Source organism: Bicyclus anynana, chromosome 19 (assembly GCF_947172395.1).
Source record: "Bicyclus anynana chromosome 19, ilBicAnyn1.1, whole genome shotgun sequence".
Taxonomy (NCBI): domain Eukaryota; kingdom Metazoa; phylum Arthropoda; class Insecta; order Lepidoptera; family Nymphalidae; genus Bicyclus; species Bicyclus anynana.
The window spans coordinates 2,467,628-2,486,456 of NC_069101.1; the positions used below are offsets into that span (position 1 = coordinate 2,467,628).

General features: G+C 34.2%; 4 protein-coding genes across 5 annotated transcripts in view; 2 read left to right on the forward strand and 2 right to left on the reverse strand.

The window, feature by feature from the left end:
* LOC112050844 (NPC intracellular cholesterol transporter 1) overlaps nucleotides 1–13,578 on the reverse strand; it is a 65,900-nt gene extending 52,322 nt beyond the window's left edge. For both annotated transcript variants that reach the window (XM_024089208.2, XM_052887491.1), the window contains exon 1: nucleotides 13,311–13,578. In XM_024089208.2, the coding sequence (XP_023944976.2) occupies nucleotides 13,311–13,394 (84 nt within the window). In that variant the 5' untranslated portion in view covers nucleotides 13,395–13,578. The remainder of the gene's footprint in view (nucleotides 1–13,310) is intronic.
* The window catches only part of LOC112050853 (thioredoxin domain-containing protein 15), a 140,393-nt gene that overhangs the window by 77,229 nt on the left and 44,335 nt on the right, over nucleotides 1–18,829 (reverse strand). The window lies entirely within an intron of this gene.
* On the forward strand, nucleotides 14,300–16,184 carry LOC112050852 (myb-related transcription factor, partner of profilin). The gene is made up of 2 exons (XM_024089219.2): nucleotides 14,300–14,649; nucleotides 15,418–16,184. Exons 1-2 carry the CDS (start codon nucleotides 14,440–14,442, stop codon nucleotides 15,898–15,900), a joined length of 693 nt encoding a protein of 230 aa, XP_023944987.1. The 5' UTR covers nucleotides 14,300–14,439; the 3' UTR covers nucleotides 15,901–16,184.
* On the forward strand, nucleotides 17,251–18,685 carry LOC112050850 (G patch domain and ankyrin repeat-containing protein 1 homolog). Its single transcript, XM_024089217.2, has one exon. The coding sequence runs from the start codon at nucleotides 17,350–17,352 to the stop codon at nucleotides 18,286–18,288; it is 939 nt and encodes a 312-aa protein (XP_023944985.2). The 5' UTR covers nucleotides 17,251–17,349; the 3' UTR covers nucleotides 18,289–18,685.

Sequence of the window (18,829 nt, forward strand, 5' to 3'; positions counted from 1 at the left end):
CGCCGTTGAGCGAAAACTAGGTTACTTAACGCAGTGTTCAGATAAGTCCATGACATAAAATTAGTGTATGCGACTGCGATTAAAGAAACATACGTCTCAGTATAGAAAAGTTTGTTTATTTATTTAACTGTCTGAGTATTCAGGATGTAGTATTTTTATTTTCTTAGTACCTAACATTTAATGGAAAAAGCAATGACCCACATGATGTTGACTGGAAAACGTTTTACGCCGCCGCTCTGTGTCTGATACAATAATGGAATTCGTAGACGTTGTAGAGACACCCCCAGAGGATCAGTCACCCGCCGAGTGTCAAATTCTCAACAAAATAGAGGATAAATTCGACACTCAGCGGCTAAATGATCCCCTGGGGGTGTCTCTACAACGACCATGAATATACACTGTAAGATTCTGTGACTGACAAACAAAATTTGGCACCAATTTTATGATCTATAATTTTTATAATAAATGTTAACTACTACGTAATAAGTTGGAAATATCGGCTTAGAAATGCAAATTAACCGAGAAAACTGACTATCGGATATGACGTGGAAGGAGACTAGAAGCTTAACTTAAAAAAGTATTAAATCAAAATTTTAAGAACCGAGTAATTGTAAAAAAAAAGACAAATTGAATCGTTTTTTCAAATGGCGAATATAAATATGGCACGTAGGAAATCTTTTTCGGGAATTTGAAGTTGAGCTTTTCTAGGCTCCTCTCGTCATATCCAAAATTCAGCTTTTTTGTTTCTTTTTCATTTCCAAATGTATAAATGTAACCGTATCAAAAATCATTGGAGTTATAGAAACCGCGAAAATCGCGAAAAACTGATTTCGTGACTTTGAATAACTTACAACGCAGATACGAGATTTTATGAGACATGAGATAACTTTAAGAACACCAAAATGTAAGTGTATACGTTCTTACAGCTCTCTCCTTCCGAAGTGAAACCTCATTTGCCTGGGATACAAAATAAATCATAAATAAAAAATTCCGTAGTTCCGCAAAAATAAATTAGTTAGAGATGACATAACTGTCTAAGCATCGAGGTCAAGATATCGTCTCTAGCTCGTTGTCGAAGCCTCCTCGACACAATGAGGGTAGTTTTCAATTTTAACCTTCATTTTAGCACTCATTGATAAGAAGCAAACAAGTAAGTGGGTCGAAATATCAATATGTTTCAAATAATTATTATTATCGTCAGTATTTTAGTAGTTTTCTACTAGAATTCAAAAATAATTGGAATTTTATGTTGTGTGGAGTCCTACCATGCTAGTTAGTGAATAATAATAGTACTATAAATTTAAACCAACTATAAACTGTGGCTGCCTCATTGGTCCCGTGGTTAGCTGGTTCTGGCCAACAAAAAAATACGTTATTAGGATTTTTCTTAATAGCAGCCTGGAGTTGGGAAGTTGGCGGTGTTGGTACACCCCGTGCCTCGGAGAGCACGTAAAGCCGTCAGACCTGCGCCTGAATCGTGGTCTATGTGAGACGAGAGGCAGGGAAAAGAAAGCGAAAGCCTTGTGCACTATAATATCTTCTGCAAAAAAAAACAATTCGATCGGGAGCATAATATCACCACATTGTAAAAAACGAAGTCGCTTTCTCTGTCCCTATATCCCTATATCCCTATGTTTGCGTAAATCTTCCATACTACGCAACGGTTTTTGATGTGGTTTTGTTAATAGATAGAGTGAATGAAGAGGAAGGTTTATAAGTATAACTAGCGGCCCGCTCCGGCTTCGCACGGGTATCACACTAATATTATAAAGTTTGTGTGTAAGTGTGTGTATGTTTGTTCCTCCTTAATGCTGTGGCTACTGAAGCAATTTGGCTGAAATTTGGAATGAAAAATAGATTTCACTCTGGATTAACACATAGGCTAATTCTCATCCCGGAAAAATCCATGGTTTTCGCGGGATTTGTGAAAAACTGAATTCCACGCGGACGAAGTCGAGGGCGTCCGCTAGTTATTATTTTAAACCGAGATGAAGACGAACTGAGTCAAGGAACGCCAGAATTCTCAATTTTTAGTGTTCCACCATTCATCATTAAGTTGTTGTTATGTTCTTATTTGCCATTGGCGTTCGAGACTAGGGATTTTTCAGAATTCTCCTTTTTTGTTATTGACCATTATATTCTTAGAATATTATTGTGTTATTACTGTCATTATAGACGTATGGACGTATGGTATTCGTACCGCGAACTGGCAACAGTAAATAAAATTCCTCGCACACTAGCGCTTTAGGCGCACGGGTTCGCTGCGTACATGAGAATCTTGCCAAACAATAGTTACATCACTTGGTAAATAATATGTAGACGACACGAATATTAGTACTAAGTAATAAAACAAATAACTTTAATATCTGCCTATAACATCACAATTATACCGATTTTGATTCTTTAAAAAAAAAAAAAAAAGAAAGTGACAACGTCATAAGAAGTAAATAAATAAAATACTGTTCGTTTTCTAAAATAATCTTCATACACCAGAATATACTTTATTTCTTGTAAAAAAAGTTGGCAACCCTATAGCGAGGGAACGACGCATGACGTCATATTTTTTCGAGTTTGCAGCCGGCTTCATCGAATTTGTCACGTCAAAAAAAATTCAAAATTCATTTATTTCATGTAGGCTCAGTTTACAAGCACTTTTGATATGTCAGTTGACTATTTGTAAAGGTTCTACCACCGGTTCGGAAGGCAGGTTCTGCTGAGAAGATACCGGCAAGAAATTCAACAGTTGCTCTTTAAAAAAATCATACAATTATAATTTACAATTGATGACAACATTACAATTTCTTATAATTTTACTTCCTGTGTAAAGGTGGAAGCTGATCCAACGGCCTCCAAGCATCTTTATCATTAAGGAACTCATAAATGGTGTAGTAACCTCGACTAAGTGCATACTTTCTTATGAATGACCACATGATTATGTAAAAGTTTCGGTTTCGTTTTCGACCGAAACCAAGACTTAAGCCGAAATTCAGTTTCAGTTTCGGTTCGGCCCGTGCAGTGGTAATACTGTGATGCGTAAGGTCACCATGATTGACGGTCAATTATTCTCACGTTTCTGAAAAGCAAACGGCAGTACCTACGCGGCATACTATACAAGTCATGTACGCAGTGACCAACACACGATCAATTATAGTCGTGGGTGCTACAGGAACGTGAGAATAATTGACTGTTTGTGGCTAGCACTTAGCACACTCGCGCGAGGAAGCGGGAGGAGGGTCTAGTTTCGAGCAAGTGTAAGTTGATTCGCACGAGTTATATTATGCTAGCTAACGAATGCAAGTATCGTAAATATTTGTTGCTAATAGCGATTAAGAAACGCAGGTAGGTAACACGTTTTTATAAACTTCATCATCAAAAAAAAACCTCATCTAAAATTAAACATGAAAATTAATTAATTTACATTCAGCAGTTTTAAATACTAATTCAGAGTTTCTTAATAAAAATAAACGATTATTACAAATTTTAGGCACGCCGCAGAGCGACCGAAAACGTAATTTTGCTGTTTTCCTAATGCCCACAAAATTCACCGCTCAGTCCCGTCAACCTAAAAGCTTTCTTGAACCTGTAAATATTGATCGGCAACCACACCTTACAAACGGAAGGTATTTGCAATGTAATTTGGTTCCAGGAACAATTCTATATGCACATGTAGTAGATACGTTTACCCTACCCGACAATCAGTGCAAAATCATCGTTCCGAACTCCTGCCTTCCGAACCGGTGGTAGAATCTTTATAAATAGTCAACTGACGTGTCAAAAGTGCTTGTAAACTGAGCCTACTTGAAATAAATGATTTTTGATTTTGATTTCGTTTATAACATAGCAACACTTCGCCGGGCAAGTAAGGAACACTCCCTAAAACCACATATCATACATACATACATATCTTTACTCTGCTACAACGCTATCCTGTATCCAGGGATGTGACTTAACTTCTTAGACCAATTATAGAAGGACCTGTATCGCACTCATAGTCACGAACAAAATTGTCTGTCATTTTCTGAGGAAAACGAGCTTAGATTTTGTATATATCTTATACTAAACTGGAAGTTTTTGCCCGTTTTTTACACAATTCAATTACACAAAAAGGTATTTTTACGGAGCTCTTTAACCGACGAACACGATTACAACTATTTAACATCGATTCCATAGAGACAGGTTTTATAATCGCATTAGATCGTTGATCACATACTTTGACAGAAAATTAACGTCTAGCGAGGCAGGTCCTATACAATAATTGGTCTGAGCTTAACTTAGATATGTATCTCAAATACAGATACAAGATACGTATTTATGTCTTGTATTTTAATTTTTTTTTATTTTGTATAATATTTAGATAAATTTATATTCATTCTATTGTATATTCTTTCAACTAGTGTACAATTTTTTTAACATCCAGCCGCAATATTTGCAATGTCTCAATGTAAACATTTTCTTTCATTTATTTTTTATCCCACATAAACAACAGATAAGGGTATATATACTCGGAGGCACAATTATTCGCCCACCTTAATCTATACAAATATTATAAAGCTGAATAATCTATGTATACTAATATTATAAAGCTGAAGAGTTTGTTTGTTTGATTGAACGCGCTAATCTCAGGAACTACTGGTCCGATTTGAAAAAATCTTTCAGTGTTAGATAACCCATTTATCGAGGAAGGCTATAGGCTATATATTATCCCCATATTCCTACGGTAACGGGAACCACGCGGGTGAAACCGCGTGGCGTCAGCTAGTATGTATATAATATAATAAATGTATGTATTGTCATCCTGTCTTTTTGCACTATTGTGATTAATTTATTATTCATTGTTCATTGCCATATTTATATATATTTTATCCTTGTATTCCTACGGGAACGGGAACCACGCGGGTGAAACCGCGCGGCGTCTACTAGTATGAGTATATTTTTGATGCCCGATCTTGTACTATAATGATTCATTATTCGTAGACGGTTGGGGGTCACAATACCCAGACAGCATACTTTAAAATTCAATCAATCGATATATCGTAAGTACAATACCTCCCCTACATTTCTTTCGACCAGACAAATTTTATAAACACCACAGTAATACTACTTGGGGAAATCAATACAAACCCACCGTTAAGGCATTACAGGCTTTATTGTTTGCACGTTAAAATTAATTTTCGGTTGACACGTCAGTTTCATACAGTCGGGGTAAATCACCCATTTCCTGTCACAGTATGACTCAGCACTAAATTCCATCAAAGTTAACTGTTGCTTGTTTATTGTTATTTAAGGCCCTTATTGTGATCAAAGTTCGATTGTCATTCGTCATCGTCTAGTAATACGTTTGTCTCAATAAACTTCAGTAAGATTCGTCTAAAAAATAATTTTAGTTCATACAATTGGACATAATAAAAATAAATTTTGATTACCATTTTTACACTAATACACGTTTTTTGTGCAAGTCATAATTTTTCATTTTAATTTTATTAATCCCTTGACAGTCTTAAAGAAATCATGAATCATGATAACAAGTACATTTGAAAATATTCAATTGGTCGTCACCAATCATTATCAACCCATATTCGGCTCACTGCTGAGCTCGAGTCTCCTCACAGAATGAGAGGGGTAAGGCCAAAAGTCCACCACGGTGGCCCAATGCGGATTGGCCGATTTCACACACACAGAGAATTAAAAAAAATCCTGATATCCAGGTTTCCTCACAATGTTTTTCTTTCACCGTTTGAGACACGTGATATTTAATTTCTTAAAATGCACACAACTGAATAGTTGGAGGTGCATATGCCCCGGACCGGATTCGAACTCACCACCCTCCGATTAGAGGTCATATCACGATCACCCACTAATATTGCAAAAGGCTGTATCGTTCTGATCAAATATGTATACAAACTATCGCTTTCGTATTAAAATACTGCATCCAAATCGGTTCATCCGTTTAAGTGCACGTGGTCAATCTTATAACACCTCTTTTTCGTTTAGCGTCGAAGATTCAACAAAGCAAAACTGATTAAAATGTATAAATATTTGTTTATATAAATTGCCACAAAACCAATCCAAACATTTGACATAGTAATAATTAGCATACGACTTTAAAGTAAATAAAATATTTATTTATTCTTGCGTAGACTTAAATATTAAGATGCTAATTACAAGATCAATGTTCCAAGGAAAAATACCGTGATGCAATCAGAGTAGCGCCCATTAACTACCGCAGAGAAGATCCTAATTAATGACAAGCGAAGCGTAGAGTTACAACCGTTTAGGTGCGAATGGTCCAATTCGCGTGTGGTCCATTTTGCATGAACAAAATACAAGAAAAAATATATATTTTTTTTTATATTTAACTAGCGGACTAACCATTTTTTTATATATGCCTAGCCTATATGTGTCCTATTCCAAAGAAGATGTGTTCCATTCCAATAATGGGCCCACTTTTCAGAACGATACAAAAATGAAAAATGTATTAAAAATCTTGTATAATTTACTAGATTACTCCGTTAGAATAATAAGCGAAATAATATTCGCCAACGGGGAAAATAAGCTGATTTCATTATTTTCACACCGATCGTAGTGATTTATATATTCTCTTTGATGCGTTTAACACTGATTGCCAGTTGTCTTTGCAAACGCGGGCTGTCAATGTCTAAGTCAATCAATGAAAGAGATGTCATTGTCAAGTATTATGTCAAATGTTCTATTTCAAACTGAGTTTTCTTAGGGATTTGACATTAAATATTGTCGTAATTTGACTATATATGTGTCAAGTTAGTGTCAAATCCTTATTAAAACTGTCGTCTGTCAGCTTGACACTGATAATGCAATGAATTTTATGTTAAAGAGATACGCATTATTACCCACGTGTAACAAGTAATGAGGCAAATATATTTTCATTATGATTTTTTGAAAGTTGGCCTCATGAGTTATTATTAAATGTCCTAATTTATGGCCAATTTTCAGCTCTGTATGATTTGGGCCCGAGCTTGTATTAAGACTGGGTTTCTCCTTTTATCGTATGTATTTTACAAAAATTCTGACTACCTTTGTTTTCCTTGTTTGTTACTTATCTAAAGTAATGTGAATTATTGAGTTGACTTAATTTTCCTTAAAGTTTATCATATAATACCAAATTTTAACGATAATCATGGATTGTCGTTGTAGAACCATGGCGGAAATACTTATCCGAATAAGCTGTCGCAAAGAGCCTTGAAAATTTAAAAATTCAAGTTTATGTGTGGTTCCAAAAAAATCTACCTACTACGAAGGTTGTGACGGAAGCTTCACTTCAATATTGTTCCGCTAGCAATTCTAACTAATTTAACGATAGGGTGTGAAATAAAGCGATAAATATTGTTTATTATAAAAACATGAAATCAATATAGGTTTCACTTGTTGCGAAAATTTGCTAAAGTCTAGAATATCTTTATTACTTTTCCAACGATATATACTATATGTATAGGTCAATCACAATAATCCAAGTCTAAACACAATAATATTATTATTTACGAACGCGAAAGTTCGTATAGACAGATGTATAATAAGAATTTTGAATGAATTTGGCTGATATTTGTATGAAAATTCTAGCTTGGACACACGTTGGTTATTTTTACCCCGAAAAATGCATGATTCCCGCGTTTTCGGTTCGTGAAAAACCAAATATAACGCAGACGAAGTTGCGGACATGGGCTAGTTTGTATTTAACTGCAAAAAAGCAAACACTGATTTTTTTAAGCTAAGTTAACGACCGTTTTTAACCGTATTCAAATGGGAAGACTTACATTTTTGGCGCGGTTTTTTTAAAGAAACTGACGCACTGGCTTTCAAAGATTATCATTTTACAAATTAACTACGCCCACAAGATTGTGTATAACAACTCATCTACACTTTCATGTATCTTCGCCTACAACAATAAACAATTATTGCATCTAACTAGTAATTAAAATGGGATACCTTAGCTATAACTACTTAGCTTAGGTCGAGGAAAAGAAATTAATATGATATGCGCATGCGATGACGTAACGAAGGCGGGCCTTGAACAGCCTCGCAATGACACGCAATACACAGAATGCAATAGTACAGACGTATATTTCGAATGTGTGCGCATGACAATCCAATTATACTCGTAATAATAACGAAAATACTCATAAATTAATAGGTGCCCTGTGGCGCTTATATAAAAGAAGAAAGAAAGAAAAAACATTTATTTAAAAATTGTGCCATACACAACAATGCCTGAGTAAGCACTATTGTAGTGCCTGATGCTTCAACCACCTGAACAATCTTTATATATATAAAAATTTCGTGTCACGTGTTTGTCCGCGATGGACTCCTAAACTACTAAACCGATTTTAAATTTGATTTGCATTCCGTGTGCATTTTGATCCAACTTGAAAGATAGGATAGCTTAGATCTTTAATTACAGTCGCAATTTTATTTTATTGCAAATTATTTTATAAAGCTTTTGCTGCTTCCGCCGTCAATCAATCGGCGTGTTCCAGTCTGGAGGGGGATCGCCGGTGTAATTACAGACATATGAGGCGTAACATGGTCTTCTATTTTCGGAAGACAGTTTGGTCCAAAGTTTTCATACACAAAGAAGTTATTGCGTCAAACTTATTACTACTACTACTATCGTCAGGGGTTGGGTAAAGATTGCTTATAGGAATAAGGTCGCCTTTGCATGCTAACATTTAGTTTAATTAATTATTTTTTTTCATAAATTTCATTCTTAGCTTAATGCGGTGCAGGGCATGTGCCTCCAACTTTTCAGTGTGCATTTTAAGAAATTAAATATCAGGCGCCTCAAACGGTGTAGGTAGGGAAAACATCGTGAGGAAACCTGCATGCCTAATTTTCCTAATTCCTTTTCTATGTGTGTAAAAAGTCTGCCAATTTGGGTCAATATGGTGGACTATTAGCCTAACACCTCTCATTCTGAGAGGAGACTTGTGCTCAATAGTGAATATGTGAATATGAGTTGATAATGATGATGAACGATGCACCAGGTTGACCAGCGCAGGGCGGCACATGCAGGATGATCTTTTGAACATTCTACTTTTAGTACAGGGGAAATGATACATAATTTTTTAATTTTGGCATACCGCATTTATTTGAGACTTGAGTAACGCATTTTTATAAATATCACTCGATGTCAACATGAGGTCGAGCTTTATTAAAATGCAGTACGCATGAACACACGCTGGAATAGACCAATCAGCGCGGCGGGAGATGACGTGATATTATTGTCCCGTCATGTGTAAATAAACTACTTGGTAGTTGCATGTCTAGCTAAGTAAGAACTCAACTTTACCATGCGAATTATCTGAAGCACCGTTTAAGAGTTAATGGTTGATTAAATTGTTACTCATGGAATTTCTACTACTGTAGAATAGTATTGGGGAGCCAAAGAGGGGATTTTTGCAGTTACTCGAGCGCGGCAGTTGAACATAAGAGACAATACCTTCCACTTTGTTGAGTACCACAAAGTATTAGCTCTTAATATTGGTGGGTACGTAGGTAACCAAAAAAGTGAATAAAATAGTCGATAGCTAAAAGGTGTGTATTTCGATGGGAGGGTTCCAAAGTTACAAAATAAAACCCATAAATCGTATTTCAGTCTCAGCACAAGCACAGTTTTTACTTATTTTGAAGGAAATAATCGCTAATATTTTCTTATAATTCCAGTAAGCTGTAGTAATCAAAATTGCCTTTAAAGTCTCCAGTTTTATTCCCATCCTTAAAAGCGCGAAAAAGTAAATTAACCTTTTATATTTCCTATAATCTTATCTACCAAATCTAATTGGTCACCATGACGCTGAAGTAACTGCAAATTTAGCACCCGGGCTCCCCTACTATATGTATAGTAGTAGTAGTAAGTAGGTAGGTAGGTAGTAGCTTCCAACTCGTAAGGGGAATAATACCACAATATTTTTCTTCCGCTAACCAACATAGCAATATTTCCATCTGAGTCTAAGTATATCAATGCCATGAGTTATCAAAAAATGTTATCATAACTACAAGATTTAATAAGGTTGTATTAAGTGCAATGTAAAAGCATCTTTATAAAACTAGTTGTTAGCAACAAGAGCCTTCATTCCACATCAATTAATATGACAGACTACTAGCCGCTGGGGAGTATTGATCAATATTGATTGGTACATAATTGTATTGATTAAAACTAATATCACCCAGGACACGCTACTACATATATAACCCATTTATTATTATTAGTAGCAGATTTCCCAGTGTTTCATACATGTAGTTCATGCTTCTGTGGGAATACAGGGATAAAATATAGGTTTTGCTACTCGCTGATAATAAATACAACTTTTCTTTAGTAAAAAAATAATTCAACATTGTTATAGTAGTTTTAGTGCCTATACATAAATGTACTTAACAGATTTTAATGCAGTTTTCATCATTATGAATGGAAAGTTGAAGGTCACATAATATATGAATAGTTCACCATTGTGTTCCACACAGTCACAGTCATCAACTAGTTTATTATTAAACTAAATAACAGACCAGTCCCAATAAATTAAGCTCAAAGTTGATTCTTAGCCCTCGTTCGCACGAGTTTTTTAAAGAATGTTAAAAAAACATAAAAAATGCTATCCCAAGTATCATATGTACACACAACAGCATTTTTAAAACACGGTGCTTTTTTATCCAGCAGAGTTGCATATTCAATTTTGGGCATTGGAAATGAATAGACAATGAATTAAATTAAGAATGTTAATATAGCTTATCGCTTTTTTAACTCTCGTGCAAATGAGGACTTAGTTTAACTATTTTCGCAATTCATCATTTAATATTTTATCTTATCTGATAAATGATAAGTGGAAAAAATACAATAACTGTAACACATAAGTATGTACCTATGGCTAAGCAAACTGTTAACTATCATAGTTTAATCAGCCATCTGGGTATGAATCAACCTATAGGATTATCATAGTGTTACTTTAGTATTTTCCTACCCATATCAATATTTTCTTTAATTACATTACATTATTATAGGACATAGTTCAAAGAGCCGATTGATTGGGGTCCCAAGGTGCTGGAATAGCAACCGTACATTAGAAAGTGCAGTGTTGGGACTGACGTCATCAAGCTGGATGCAGGCAGCTCAGGACTGTGATGTTTGGAAGTTCCTACAAAAAGGCCTATGTCCCGCAGTGGACGTCCATCAGCTGATATGATGATGATGACAATTATAGGACGATAATATTGAGTTTAGACCCACAATGCTGATGTAATTAACAGTTTAACAAGCTTTTATGGCAATAATAGATTTTATTTTTATCATCAGTTTTTTTATTGACCCTACAATGTACAGGCCGTACAGGGAGAAGATTTAGAGCTTACAGCCACCATATAGGATGGTTAGCTTAGAATAGCAAAGTTCTATTATATTTATGATCATGAAAAAACTAGGGTCTCAAAGTTAATGTAGTCTTTTAGGCATGTGTACATGTGTATTATGTGTGTCAGAAAGTATGAACACATATTGTGAACACTAATTCAGTTGTGATACCTACTGAAAAGTTATGGGGAAAAGGAAAAGCCCAATATATTTCTTAGCCCCACCCAAGAATCAAACCTAGGACTTCTCGACCTACAACCACACAGTCTAACCACTGAACAAACAAGACAAAGCAGAGCAGCATGAAATTTTTATATTTGACTAAAATAATTTGTCATCATAATTAGGAACAAAGAATTCTTACTTTTGCAACACAAAGAAGTTAATACATAAAGACATAAGATAATGTTATCAGTAATGCTGTGATTGAATAACACAATGGCAACTTGTATAGAAACTATTGGTTATCACTATCAAAGCATGCAGTTAGAATCAGTTCATACTTGCAAAAAGGCACTAACCTACACTCAATCTTTTTTCACAGGACTAAGTCAAAATTTGTTGCCCTGAACCTGCCCTATTAAAATTTTTATAAAATTTCAATAAAAGAGATTGTAAGCAATGTATGGTGTTGATTTTCTGATGCAATGTGACGAAAGGGAGAGAAATGTTTTAGATTTTGCTAATATTGGTTGACAATATGTCTATTTCTCTTTACAAAATGTTGTCTACATAATAAGCTAGGCCTATTGGAGTTTTATTCTTATCCTGATCCGTTTGAACTAGGGTAGGAGTTATATGTACCTAGAAATTGTACATAATGGAAAATATCTTTTTCAATATGCACAATTTCAAAGTGTTTTCAGAAAATACACAATGTATTTCTGCATCTTTGTTCATATTTTTTCTTAAAAGATATGAAAAAAAAATTAAATTATTACTAAATTTAACTTTATAATTTATATTCAAGTTTACAAATTCTAACTCATTCTTCAAGATGATAGTTAACCTTCAAATATGTTAATTGACATTTTTTATGTTGTTGAACGTAATATCAGTTCCGCTTTATGGACTTATTTAGTAACTTCTTACACATCACACACAACTATTTTGATCATACTTCTATACCAATTATATAAAGAGGTAACTTTGTCAGGTTGTAGGGTGTAATCTCTGAATCATCATTATCAACCCATATTATACCCACTGCTGAACTTGAGTCTCCTCTCAGAATGAGAGAGGTTGGGCCAATAGTCCACCACACTGGCCCAATGCAGATTGGCAGACTTCACAAACAGAGAATTAAGAAGATTCTCTGGTAAGAAGGTTTCCTCATGATGTTTTTCTTCACTGTTTGAGACACGTGATGTTTAATTTCTTAAAAATGCATACAACTGAAAAGTTGGAGGTGCATGTCCTTACCGGATTCAAACCCACACCCTCCGAAATCAGAGGCAGAGGTCATCCACTGGGCTATCATGGCTCTCTAAATAGTACTAGAAAGTACTTTTATATATCCTAAGGCTATTAATTGAACAGTTTAATGTATAATTATCATAATTTCAATAATTATTTTAACTGTTACCAGGTTACAGCAGACATGAGCAAACATTGTACAACTACATACAAGTATTATTGCATACATTTTTTTTTTCTATTTCTTAAGAACCACCACCTACATTTTGTAAAAAATTCACTAACAAAACTTCGCAAACGAAGGTTTACCATTAAAACCTTGTTTAATGGTCACATTTCCTCATTACCACGCAATATTCTTGGTATAACTGAGCATTATAATTTTGCAAGGTGAACGTAAAAAAAAAGTAAAATAACATGACGTCAATCATGGCTACACACAAAAACTACAAAATAAAATACTACAATTTATTACTAGGATGTGTAGTAGGCCGGAACAACTGTATGTAATCATAGCACTTACGTATTCCACAAAATAAATTAGAAACAGGCATCCGAAGATGGATGGTAGAAATCGTCGCAAAAATGTTCCGCCCGTGCCAGCCATTGTGCAAAACAAAACTTCACAAAATAATGTTATAAGTCACTACGTCGTCTTATCATAATTGTTACACACCAATGTCCTTTGTATATGGTTATTAGACTCAAAATTATTTCTTATTTATTATTAATCGAAATCAGAGCGACGAGACTTTCCTGCGCCACACAACAATCCGGAATGAACCACAGACTAAAGAAGTGGACAGTGGTGTTTTCAAATTTCAAAATGACCACCAACAATATTCATGACAAATACAAACGGTATCTGGCAATGGCTACGTTCCGCTTGTCGATTAGGCCGTCCAAACAAATTATTACGTACTAAAAGTCCTTCCACACAGCGACCGCAGTCGTTTTGGTTGAGGTAAAAATGTAACTGACGACGTTGTTAATTTCGGTTCCGAAAGACTCAGAACGTCACATCTCACTGAGCTGGGTCGGCGCGGTCGTTTATCATACATACTATTTAATAAACAATGTTAATTCACATTAGATACTATTTTATCATAATAGAAACATTTTTTAAATTGAATATCCTAAATTTATTTTACTTAAACATTAAATTATTATTAAAATTATTTTAATAGTATATCAAATATTATATGATAACAATAAAATTAAATGTGTAATTTTTTACCATTGCTTATATATTCTTCAAAAAGAATAGCTCTGGAAAAAATATCTTTGACTTGCTATTTTGTATTAATATTTACAAAAAACGCTCAAAATGCTCCATAATCCATTCTACTTCAGATTGTGACACTCGCAAGCACGAAAAGGAAAAACAACTATGCGTGGTCGTTAGGATCGCTAAGTGGAACGTAGTCAATATAATATCGAGTATCGACAGATGCGTCTATGGTAGGCTTTTGAGCATCTGTGGCCAATGGCGATTTATTTGACGTCCGAGAAGCTGTCAATCTGTCAACTTCAAATTTCAAGAAATTTTAAATTTCAAAAAAAAATTGTTTACAATCATTAAATAGTAGTTGAGTGGTGTTATTATTTATGTTGAAAAAAATTCTATTGATATCAAATATATTCATACTGTAATGGAAGGTAGGAAAAGACAAAGATGTGCCTATGTCACAGCTCGACAGAAAAAGAAGTTAATAGAATTAATGGCTAAACATCCAGAATTAATTTCGTGTAAAGTAACTCAAGACTTTAGTTATAAGGACTCTCAAATGTTATGGCAAAACATAGCCAACGAATGCAATGCTATTCCTGGAGCACGGAAAACGTGGCGGCAGTGGAGAAAAGTACGAAAATAATTTACATTTATTTCATTAAAAACGCGTGTTTGCACTTTCCACTACAGTACATTAATTGTAATTAATATATTTTGGAAGTAAAAATTAAAAATACTTAATAAGTAACTGTGCCTGGCGAAGACTGGATATAATGCCTCATTTCCCGTGGGAATTTCTGGATAAAAGTAGCTTACGTATTGTTCCCAACTATTAAAGTTATAGTATCGTGCAGAATTTTATCCAGATCTGATAAATCTTGTAGCATGATTGTGTAACAAACATCAATCCAAACTATTAACTAACTTGACTATTATAAAACTAATAGTCAGAATGTTTGTCATAAAAGACATACACAACAACAGCAAAAACAAATCATGAATTAAATCCTTTTCTCAATTTCACAAAAACTATAAGAATTGCAACAACACAATAGTGACATTCCAACCACCAATTACCTACCACCTAACTTGGTGCTACCTATTAGATTTGCAATATACATTGGCTGCAGTGGCGTGCACAATGTTGTTAACTAGGGTATACATATCAATTATACAATATGAAAAATCCCTTCTGTATTCAGGTGCATAATGAGTCCTGAGGGTTGGCTGTACATTTATGCAATTAAGAAGTGTGCACCACTGATTGGCTGTCTGTTATTACACTTTAACTTTCTATTTAATAGCAGTATAATAAAAAACAATTTAAATCTAAGGATAGGAGGTGGACAAAAGCTTTCTGTACTGTTTTCCTAAATTGGTTGTTTTTTTTAAATTCCAGACATGGCATGATCTTCGTTCAAAAACAAAGAAAAAGCAAGCTGAAACTAATGGTGATACATCATTTTCTACAACCACACTGACTGAAGCTGAACGGGAAGCCTTGGGCATTAAAAACATGTCATCAGTTGATGACTATCAAGAAAACACAGAGTTTGTGCTACTGTCTGAAAATCAAGAAGACTTAAATGATGCCATTTCGGCAACATCTCTAAGTGAGCCAGGTTCACCTCCTGAGACAAAAGTATTTGTACCAACAGAACATAGAAAGAAAAAAATTAAAATGAAATCATCTAAACACAGCTCAAATCACTCAAACAGTTGTTACTTTAACTGTGATCTGTTGGCAGTGCAAGAACAGAGGAAAGCACAAGTCAAAGAAGATTATTTAAATTTCAAGAAAGAATATTTGAGACAAAAGTTAAAATTCCTGAAAGAACAGACTGAAGCATTGAAAAGTATTGCAAAAGAACTCTCAAAGTAATTAGAAGTGCCATTTATTTTGGATATAACAGTTTCCAATTTATTTTACTCAGAAGATTAATCTGCTAGCTAGTAGTAGCTCTTACATCTTTCTGTTTGAAATATAAAAAAACACTCATGTTCTCTAAATCTGGTTTGATATTATTCAGCTAGGAACTTTTTTAAACATGGCAATAATAATGTACTCATATTTTTAGGCTGTAATTGTAACTTATAACATTGCCATACAAATTACAACACAACTTTGTATATAATCTTCTTATATATAAAAATGAATTGCATAAACGCCTGGACCAATTTGGTCAATTTTTTTTTTTAATTGTTCGTTGAAGTTCTAGGATGGTTTTTACAGCGAGAAAAATTCGAATAATTGCCGGAAAAGCCATAAAAATAGCCCTTTTCTTTTTCCCATACAAATGTTTTTTAACTAAAACGTAGTCAATTTAAGCTTTATTGTTATTGTATAAAGTTCATATTAATATTAATTAGAAAACGGGGTAGGGTAGGGGTAGGGTAGGGGTAGTGTAGGGGTAGGGTAGGGGTAGTGTAGGGGTAGGGTAGGGGTAGGGTAGGGGTAGGGATAGGGTAGGGGTAGGGTAGGAGTAGGGTAGGGGTAGTTGAAAGTTTACATCGAGTTTCACGCGGACGAAGTTGCGGGCATCCGCTAGTAGTAAATAAATAGAACTAATAAGTGATGGTATTTTCATGTTCTTTCTTTAATTTATTAATAGAAAATAAATTTAAAAACAATAGAATTACAAAATAATCTGCAAGACAGAAAAACCTATTATACTATGCTTCTAATCAATGAAATAAACTGTAAATCATTATTTAACTATTTAAACTAAAGGTGCAGACTTACAAATATTACCAAAAAATTAAACAGGTTAAAACAGAAACCAAATAAATATTCAATTAATTTTTATGAAAGTCTGTTCATTACTTAGATGTCAAAGGTTCATTAATAATGTTGGTATATTTCTAGACAGCTGATTGGCATTCTTTCTTAGATACATTAATATAGGTGTCAAAGATTAATTTACAATTTTACACGAGTGGCAGCTGCTACCGACGATTATTGAATCAACATTTTATTACACTCATGTCTAAAATCCTTTGTTTGCGGGTCTAATGCCTAGTTCGGAATACTTCAGTATTTTAGTCGAGTACGAACAATTTTTGGATTTACCGCCCAAAATCGTCCTAGCGTATCAGCCGTAAAGCCAGTATAAAAAACAATATTGTGGTCAGTGGTCTAGATTTCTATGTAGGTCTGTGGCAAACGTCAATGTCACCATTTTAATTGACGTTTTCAATAATTGTCTTTCGCAATTGACTTTGACGTTTGACGTCTTCACATTGATATTTGACTACGAGACATTGTTGATATTTTGGAATTTGTTAATTTATTATGACTTTTTAATTGAATGTATTTAATATTTATTAAACCATGTTACGTAAGGACTACAATAACTTTGTGCGACCCACGTCATCTGGGATAACTGTGTCCAATGCGATAAGTGGTGATGAGGCCAAAAAGTTATACTTGGAAGAAGTGAATCAAGTGTTAAGAAACAAAAATCCCATTTCCCTGCATGAAAAAGACGACGTTAACATTAAGAAAACATCAATCAACAAACATAAGAGAAAATTTGACGACGTAGACGTATCTAATCTAAAACTTTTTACGAGTGTACAGAATAATGATATCAATACTTTAAATCATATCTTAGATGTTTGTCCCGATAAGATAAGTGCAGTGGACGAGTATGGTTGGAGTTTGCTCATGATAGCCTGCCAAGCGAACTCTCAGGATGTTGTCAAAGAACTTCTAAAACATGGTGTTGATACTACAGTCCAAGATAAAGCAGGCAACTCAGCTCAGAGTTTAGTTATTAGGAATAAAAATAGTCACTTAGCTGATCTCCTTTTGAGTCATGTATCAAATGATAATCATATTAAAAGTGATATTAAAACACAAACAGTAGCAAAACATAAAACAAGACATAAAGATTACATATGTGATATATGCAATCATAAAACATTTACAAGCAAAAAAGATCACTTATCATCAACTCTACATAATATAAATGCTAGCAAAGGCAAGAAAATACCAACAAATTATGTAATACCACAATGTAACAAAGGCTATCAGATTATGTTGAAAACTGGATGGGATAGAGAAACTGGTCTTGGTCCGGATGGGTCAGGTAAAAAGTATCCAATAAAAGCAGTTCCCAAGTATGATAAAATGGGACTTGGTCATGAAAAGAATAAAGTGAAACTTGTAAAGGATGAATTGCCCAAGCAGCATCTAAATAAACAATGGCAAAGTGCTAAGGAGAAAAACAGGAGAATTGAAATAAATTTTAGAAGAGAATTTTATTGAGAAATATAAAATGTTAACAGCTGGTACTGTATTTTGCATAGTTTGATCATTTGCAGAATTCTGTGGTGCCCTTGGCCATGATAACAGCTTTGTGGGTTTCAAGTGCTTTGAGACTACCTTTTCAGTCTGGGTAATGGGCGTGTCTTGCTCCGCAGCATACAGATAAACTGGGCGAAGCCAACAGAACATTTATTAGCAGCCCACCTACTAGCTCCCCACAGTTAAAGAGTAAAAACCAAAATTAGTCCTACTATGCAATTAAGCATAAAAAAATATATATACTGTCAAATTGAGAAATCTTCTCCTTTTTGAAGTCGGTTAAAATAAGACTAATGTAACAAATATGATTGTGACAAATCTGTGAATAATGTTTTTTAATAAAATGAAATGAAATATGTTTTGACCTTTTTTATTAATGCCATGTTATTTTTATATCAATAAAAAAAATTAATATCTTGTTATTGGTAAAAATAAATAATCTCCAGAATAATATTTTAAGAAACATACATAATTTGATTAATGCACCATTTTAAGGCCTGCA